Source organism: Plasmodium relictum (assembly GCF_900005765.1).
Source record: "Plasmodium relictum strain SGS1 genome assembly, contig: PRELSG_00_v1_18, whole genome shotgun sequence".
In the NCBI taxonomy this organism is placed as follows: Eukaryota; Apicomplexa; class Aconoidasida; order Haemosporida; family Plasmodiidae; genus Plasmodium; species Plasmodium relictum.
Genome location: NW_021628367.1, coordinates 1 through 9,494, shown reverse-complemented (window position 1 = coordinate 9,494; position 9,494 = coordinate 1). Strand labels below are relative to the sequence as shown.

Below are 9,494 nucleotides of genomic sequence, written 5' to 3'. Positions count from 1 at the left end.
ATGATATTCAATGTTATTTCAAGATATACATTGAATAATACATAAACATTTCTCTTATCTCTTAAGTTTTTAATAAGTTAACATTTCTTTCTTTTAATTTTTATTTACTTTAAAAATTAAAACATAACATAACATTCCTTTAAAAAAAAACTCTTCCAAAAAAAAAAATTAATTTTTTTTTTTTTTTTTTTAATTACAAAGATGTATATATATATAAATAAACAAACAAAAAAAAATAACTTTATTTTTTTTTTTTTTTTATATAGGACTAGCGTCAGTGCATGGCTAACTTGTACGTATACAACTAGCAACTAGCTTAGCATGCTACAAAAGGTTAATAATACCTTTTATTAACCAATACTCTAGCAAAGTCTTTGAGTAGGCAATTAATAAACCACAAATATATACTCCCAGATATGGTATATAATGAAAATCAAATTTTATAATATTGTAATGTCTAACTCGCTTGATATATTATCTATCTTTTCTTTCTTTTTGTACCTTTGTGACATAGATCCGTTAGGACTATTTTGTTTGTTATTTTTTTTTAGAATATTTCTTTGCTTTTCTAGCCATTGTTTATTCCATAGCACATTTTGTTCCAGTACTGGATTTCTAATTCCTTCTTCCATATGCTTCATCTCTTCTTTTTTCCAGTTCTCCTTCCACTCTTGAAACCATTCTTGTTTTTTCCAACTATTCCATTGTCTTTTTTTCATCTCCACCAGAATATTCCATTTTGTTTTTTTATGTATGTCAACCATTTTGCTTTTCTCTTTTTTTTCCATTTCTATCAGAACATTCCATTTATTTTTTTTACTTACATCAACCCTTTCCTGTTTCTCCATTCCTTTTTCATACATTTCTTCTTTTTTTTTTTTTTCTTCTATGTATAACTTAAGATACTCATCTTTTATTGACTCCAATTCTTCTTTCTTACATTCTTCTATTATCGCCATATGTATTTCTATCCATAATCTACATATCAACTTTTTCTTCGTTGTTTCATCTAATTGTTCCTTTACAACATCTATTATTCTTTCATCTTTTTCAATTTTCTCTGACGAATTTTTTATTTCTTTTACTTGTAATTCCTTATTCTCTTCTTTTTCATAATCGTTTAACACCTCTACAAACCAGCTTTCTTTATTCCATTCTTCTATAATCCCTAAATGACGCCTTAACCACTCTCTCCATATTCTTTTTTGTCTCTCTAACATAGGATTTTCTATTCTATTTTTTAATACTTCTATCTTTTTTTCTTCTATTTTTTCTGGATAGATTTTTTCATAATTTTTCCATTCTTTCTTCAATTTATTAAACCATTCTTCCTTTTTCCACTTTTCTAGCATCTTCATGTTTCTCTCTGACCATTCTTTCCACAGCGACGTCTGTTTCTTTAACATAATTTGATCGAATACTTCATCTACATTAAGTATTTTTTCTTTGTTCAATATATCCTCATATAGTGCCTTTTTATTTGTCCATTCTTCTATACAAATTTGAAAAAAATCTTTTTTATTTGACTCCCATTCTTCTTTCTTACACTCTTCTAATACCACCATTTGTATTTCTAACATAGTCTTCCATTTCAACTTTTTTTTCATGGTTATATAATTGAACTTTTTATCTATATTTGCCATCTCACTCACTTTATGTTTCTTTGTTTTTCCTTCTCCTTTTCTAAAAATCTCTTTTTTTCTCTCTTCTGGAATGCTATCTATTGTTTCACATTCTTCTTCTGTTCGTTCATGTTCTTTTTTCTCTTCTATAATTTTATGCATTTCTTTTTTATATTCTTTCTCTTTATTCTCGAACTCATCATCCAGCATTATAAAACATTCTTCTTCATTTCCATTTTCTCTCCATTTCTTTTGAATATCTTCCCAATGTTTTTTCCATATAATTTTTTGCCTCTCTAACATAGGATTTCTAGTTCTTTCTCCATTTTCTTCTATCAATTTTTTTTCATTTATTTCTTTTTTATATTTCTCTTCGTTATTTTTCCATTTTAGCTTTAACTGTGTAAACCATTCTTCTCTTTTCAATTTTTCTATATCATCTTTCTTCTCTGATATAACATTATTGCTAAACTCATTTACGTATTCTAATATATCTGTTTTACCATCTAAATTTTTCTCTATTTTCAACTCATTCATGCTTGTTTTAATAAATTCATCTTTGTTTCTCTCCCATTCTTCTTTCTTACATTCTTCTAATATCATCATGTGAATTTCTATCCACAATTTTTTAATTAATTTTTTTTTGTTGTTCATTATTTCATAATTTTCTTCTTCCTTTAATTTCTCTATATTTCTATCAATTTCTTTTACATTTAAAATATTTTCTTTAGGTAATTCTTTCTTATATTCCCATTCCTCCTTTTCATATTGATTTAAAAACTCGCTAAACCACCTCTCTTTATAACATTCCATAAACCATTTTCTTTGCTTTATTAACCAATGCTTCCATATTATTTTTTGCTTCTCTATCATAGTGTTTTTTTTTTCTTTCATTTCCATCAATTCTAATCCATCTCTTTTTTGTTCATAATCTTCTTGTTCTTTTTCCCATTCCTTCTTCAAATTTTCAAACCACTTCTCCCTTTTCCATTTTTCTAATATTTCTTTGTTCCTTCCCACATATTTATTACAGAACAATTTTTGTCCCTCTAATGAAATACTATTACATCCTTCCTTTTTTGTTTCAACTGCATTTTCGTCTTCCAATAAATCTTCATATAATATATTATCATATTTCCATTCATCTAAACAAATTCGTAAAAAATCTTCTCTATGCAATTCCCACTCCTCTTTTTGGCATTCATCCAATATTGTCATATATATTTCTATAAATACCTTCTTTCTATACATTTTTTTATTTATGGATACTTTATCTTCTACATTACTATCTTCATATTTTATCCTTTCTTCATTCCAATGCCTCGACTTTTCCTTTTTCACATCTGCTTTTTTTTTTTCCTTATCATCTATAGATCCTTCCTTATTTTTTTCTTCTTCTGTTTGTTCTCTGGTTTGTATTATAAATTCATTTCTTACTCCTTCCAGTTCTATTTCTTTACATTTTTCCTTTTCTTCAACATTTTCATTTTCAAAAGTGATTTCACATGGTGGAAGTTGTATCCCATGAGATGATGCTAAGTGTTTTATGTTTTCTACTGATTTTCTTTTACTATATATACAAGTAGTTGATGCATCTTTTGACTGTACTTTTTTTTTTTTTTTGTTAATTTTCCCTTTCTTTGATTTACGTTTACCAATCCAGGAACCAATAGGAGTACACTGTAATATATAACAAAATTTAAGTATATACATTTTTTTTAAAAAATAAAACTTCAGTTCAAGTAAATAATTTGAATAAATATAAAAGCATTTACAATCTTAAATGTTAACATTTCTTACTTTACAGAGAAGAAGAAAAATAAATATTCCAAAAATTATTGTACCTAATGAAATACTAAAAACTACTAATGTAACTCCGGGATTTTTATCATGGACTACATTGTACGAAGGTATTATTGTAGGAGCATGTGGAATAGATGTAACTGAAGTAGTTGTATTCAATGTACCGCTTATATTATATTTATATGTATTTTTGCTTGTAATTTCTGATTGTACAGTAAAGAAATTAGTTGATGGACTACTACTGATCATCAATGTAGTTTCTGGTAAAGTAGATGGAGTATTTGAATTAACTGTAGAAAATGATGTCGCTGAAGCAGGTGTATTGTTTAATGTAGATGGGGGACTTGTGGAAGTACCTTTAATAGTTTTAACTATGGAAGGAGAAGAAAGTAAACTGATTGAACTGGATAAATTTTCTACAGTACTTGGAGTAGTTAAAATATTAGATTTTGTTGTCGAGTATGACATATTTTGAGATGTACTATTGTTATGAGATAAATGTGATTCAAGTACAGGAACTTGAGTTGTAACAATTTGATTAGAAAAAGAACTAAATGAAATTTTTGTAGATGAAATACCTTTAGAAGTAGTAGCTGAGTATGAGGTAGTTGCAGATAAAGCATTTGGAGGTAACGTAGATGCAAGTTCATTTTTTGCTTTATTTTTAACATATGTGAATGTAGCATATGGGGATAAAGTAAATACAGATGAAGTAGGTTTAGATGTAGTAACTGCAGTTGATGTAGGTACAGACATAGTTCCTGCCTTTTTTGCAACAAACGCGGATTTAATAAGTGAAGATGGAGTTATTGGGTTAATGGTAGGTGGAGATTTATTAGATGCATACTTAGTAGGTAGAGAAGTATCATTTACAATAGATATAGTGCTAAAATTCATAATTTCAGATACTTTTGCTGTAGTAAATAAGGAATTTTGAGTAGTAATTATAGCTTTATTTAAATCATTTATTAGTGAACAATTAAGATTGGCAACCATTTTATTTCTATATTCTTGTGTTTCATTTTTTAAAATTTTCCAATGATCATTAAAGGGTTTTATATCTGTTACATTCCATGTTTGTGGATCAGTAAAATTCTTTTCCTTCTCATTTAACCAATTATCATATTCTGTGACATTAATTAGGCCTCTCTTAAACTTTATATTATGAATTTCCCTTTCATAACCAAATGCATACATCCAATTTCCTATATAATTGTATTTTGTAGTATTAAAATGAGAAATAACACAATTTTTGATTCTATTGTTTATAGAATTTTGTATCTCTCCATACAACTCTTCACTTTTCAACTTATCCCAAATATCTGTATGATCTAAAGGAATGCCTTTCATAATATTATGCAAATCTATTTTCCTACTAATAAACCATAAGTATAAACTCTCACATCTTGCATCACTTTTAGTGAATTTTTTTGTTTCTTTACGTTTTTCTTTGTCATATTTATCGAACAAACGTAGCATTATAGTAATCCCCCTATTATTACTATAAGTATTGTAACAATTAGTAATATTAGATAATTTTTTTATTGACTCTTTTCTTATATTATCCTCAATAGACGTAGAATTATTTCCAAATGGATTATTAGGGCTCGAAACCATTAGATATTCCCTACGACAATCAACGAACTCAAGAAACTTTTTACAATTTTCATCATTGTCATTTTCTTTTAATTCTTCTAGAAGTTTATCTATTTCTTTATTGAAATCATTCATCCATTTTATTTTATCATCCTGATTTCTTGTAAATCTTTTTTTTCTTTTTCCTCCCCCTATTCTTTCTTTTTCTTCTTGCATTCTTTCTAATTATATTTTTGATATATCAATTGACTATTAAATAAATTTCGTGAAATATTAAATAATCAAATAAAGACCATGTAGAAAAATGTTTATTTGTTTTACTCACTATAAAATTATTTTTTACAAACATTCATTAACTATTCATAAAATACAATAAATAATTCAACACAAATTTTATATTATTCTTAAAATGGTTTTTTTTAAATATATTTATATTATTCTTTATTAATTTATCATTTATTATCAGTATGTACTATTTTTTATTTGATATGTACATTATACAATTATTATTGTTAATAATTTTATCATCTCTATATTATCCTTTTTCTTAAAAACAAGAAGCAAATTATATTTTTTCTTTTTTTTTTAAGAAATAACAACAAAATTAAAAAAAAATTATTCATACGCATATATATATGTATATTTTTTTTTCTTAGTATACATACTATAGCATGTAATGAGTTATAAGAGCTTTAGTGTTCAATAAAAGATATTATTGACTTTTCTGATACTTTAATAAGATATAAAAGATTATATATAAAAGTTGCTAGTGCATGCATGATATTCAAAATATGTCTATATAAAGATATATATATACACATATATAAGATTGATTTATTAATTGCCTGTTTAATGACTTTGCTAGAGTATTAAACAAACCAATTAATAAAGAGCATGCATAAATAAATATAAGTTTATATATATATATATATATATATATATATATATATATATTTGTTTTTATTATATATACAATGGTTTCTTATAATGCATAATATTTAACCTGATTTAAATTTTACTACATCTTTTAATAAATATGTTAAATTGTTATAAAGGAGTTTTTATTTACAAAGAATTAGTTTATTCTTTTAATTAAAAATATATATACAATTATTTATTCAATGCTACTTCAAAAATATACATTAAATATAGCAGAAACATTATACTTTTTCATTCATTAAATTTTTCATGTAACTAAAATTTAATTCTCTTTTTAATTCGAACAAACGTCCACTGACCAAAAAAATAAAAAAATTAAAATCTTTTTTTTTTTAATTACAAATATGTATATACAATAAAATTAACAAAATAAAAAAATAACTTTATATATTTTTTTTTTTAACTAGAGTCAGCGCATAGCTAACTTGTATATACACGACTAGTAAACTAACTTAATATACTACAAAAATTTAATAATATCTTTTATTAACCAAAGATATACATAATAAAATAGTGATAATAAAATATATGTGCATTCATTTATGTATAAAGAAAATTTGCTTTTTGAATTTTTTTTTTTTGAAGAAAAAAAAATAAGAAAAATTTCTTTTTATATATAAAGTTATTACATGAATAATTTAAATTTTAAAAGAATAACATATAATAATTTGTAATAAAAATTATTGAAAGGCATGATTAAAATTAGAATATAAGTTCAATTTATTTTTTTTACATTATATAGAATAGTTATATAAACAATATATAATTATTTATAGTAAGAAATTTTGTAATAAGTAAAACGAGAAAATATTTCTCTGCATGTTCTTTATTATTTTGAATATTTAATACTTTCTAATAGTTATTGAATAGTAAATTAATAAATCATTAGTGATCATATCTTTATATTCGAAAACCTTAGTGTATTCATCTCAATACTTGTACCTTTCTCAAATGCTTTACCTGTATCACTAATCTTTCAACTGCATTCTATTATTTCTTAATACATATACTAATAAATCCATAATATTATTTATTTGCTAATTTTTGTAATTGTTTACTTGGTTACGCTTCAATCATTCATAGTGATTTTAGCTACATAATTTATTTTTTAGTATAAGTAAACTATTTATAAAAAAGAAAAACACATATATATATAATATTATCATAGTTATGAATTATATATTATGAAATAAGAACTCCAAAATTCTAAGTTTAGAATGATATGAATATGAATATAAATATTGATAAGGTAACTAAATTAGTTATTTACGTTTTCATATAATACGATTCTAATGTTATGACATTGTTTTATTAATTGCTCGCTTAATGACTTTGCTAGAGTATTAAACAAAAAAATTAATAAAGAGCATGTATAACTAAGTATACGTTTATATATATATTCGTTTTTATTATATATATATAGTTTTCTTATAATGTATACTATTTAATCTGAGTTAAATTTCAAGGCCTCTTTTAATAAACTTACTAATTGTTATAAACGAGTTTTTATTTACAAAGAATTACTTATTCTTTTAATTAAAAACATACAGACAAACTATAACAATTAGTAAGTCAAAACTTTATTTTATTCGATATTATTTCAAAAATATACATTGAATATTACAAAAACATAATTCTTTTATCTCTTAAGTTTTAATAAGTAAACATTTATTCCTATTTTAATTTTTAAAACACATAAGTCAAAAAAAAACACAACAAAAAAAAGAAATTAATTTTATTTATATTTTTTTTTTTTCAATTACAAAGATGTATATATTTATAATTAAAACAAACAAAAAAAAATAACTTTATTTTTTTTTTTTTTTTTTGAACTAGCGTCAGTGCATGGCTAACTTGTACGTACACAAATAGTAAACTAGTTTAGTATACTACCAAAAGGTTAATAACAATTTTTTTTAACCAAACATGTAAGTGTAAAGAGTTAACAAATTTTTCAAATGCATCAATATTTGTCATATATATTGTACCATTATTCAACATATGATTTATTAGTTGACTGCTTAATGACTTTTATAAAGTATTAAACAAATGAATTAATGAAGAGTATGTATAAACAAATATACGTTTTTAAGTATATATATATTTGTTTTTATTATATATATATATATGTATTGGTTTTTTATGATGCATACTATTTAATTTGATCTAATTAAATTTTACTGCATCCTTTAATAAATATGTTAAATTATTATAAAGGAGTTTTTATTTACAAAGAATAAGTATATTCTTTTAATTAAAAAGACATACGCAAATTTATAAGAAATAAAAAAAATTCAGCTCTAATTAATTCAATGCTATTTCCAAAATATACATTGAGTATAACAAAAATATTATACTTTTTCATTAAGTTCTTATGTAACAAAAACTAATTATCTTTTTAATTCGAACAAACTCAACTGATACCAAAAAAAAAAAAAAAAAATAATTTAATTTTTTTTTTTTTAACTAGCATCAGTGCATGGCTAACTTGTACGTACACGACTAGAAACTAACTTAATGTAACATAAAAGGTTAATAACATCTATTAACAAAGCACATATTACTGGTAGATGCTTTTTATTATGTTTGCACATAGTTATTTTTCATTTTTAAAAAAGGTTAATAAATTCACTAACTGATTTATTAATTGCCCGTTTAATGACTTTGCTAGAGTATTAAACAAACAAATTAACAAAGAGCATGTATAACTAAGTATACGTTTATATATATATATTCGTTTTTATTATATATATATATACTGTTTTCTTATGATGCATAATATTTAATTGAAGTTAAATTTTACTGCATCTTTTAATAAACCTATTAACTGCTATAAATGAGTTTTTATTTACAAAGAATTAATATCTTCTTTTAATTAAAAACATACAAACAATTTATAACAATTTATTAAGTCAAAATTTTATGATATTCAATGTTATTTCAAGATATACATTGAATAATACATAAACATTTCTCTTATCTCTTAAGTTTTAATAAGTTAACATTTCTTTCTTTTAATTTTTATTTACACTAAAAATTAAAACATATTATAACATAACATAACATAACATAACATAACATAACATAACTTTCAAAAAACTCTTCAAAAAAAAAAAATATATTAATTTTTTTTTTTTTTTAATTACAATGATGTATATATATATAAATAAACAAACAAAAAAAATAACTTTATTTTTTTTTTTTTTTTTATATAGGACTAGCGTCAGTGCATGGCTAACTTGTACGTATACAACTAGCACATGCTACAAAAGGTTAATAATACCTTTTATTAACCAATATATCAATAAGACATAATTATTTAAATTTTAAATACTTATTTAGTATTATGAAACTAACTACGAATATATATATATATATATATAAGTTTTATTAAGACAAACTTTAAACTGTATATTAATTAAGGGCAATGAATTTATTCGTTAACCAATTATTACATTATGGAAAAAATATACATTATTAATAATATAATATAAAACTTTTTTTAATAAAAAATTAATTTATAATGAAAAAGAA

The 9,494-nt window shown here is 22.9% G+C and overlaps 1 protein-coding gene across 1 annotated transcript; it reads right to left on the bottom strand.

Moving 5' to 3' along the window:
- Nucleotides 1-440: 440 nt before the first annotated feature.
- On the bottom strand, nt 441-5,237 carry PRELSG_0001600 (surface-associated interspersed protein (SURFIN); the record flags this gene model as incomplete). Its single annotated transcript, XM_028675334.1, has 2 exons — nt 441-3,302; nt 3,423-5,237. The coding sequence occupies 2 exons, from the start codon at nt 5,235-5,237 to the stop codon at nt 441-443; spliced, it is 4,677 nt and encodes a 1,558-aa protein (XP_028531033.1).
- Between the last annotated feature and the right edge of the window lie 4,257 nt (nt 5,238-9,494).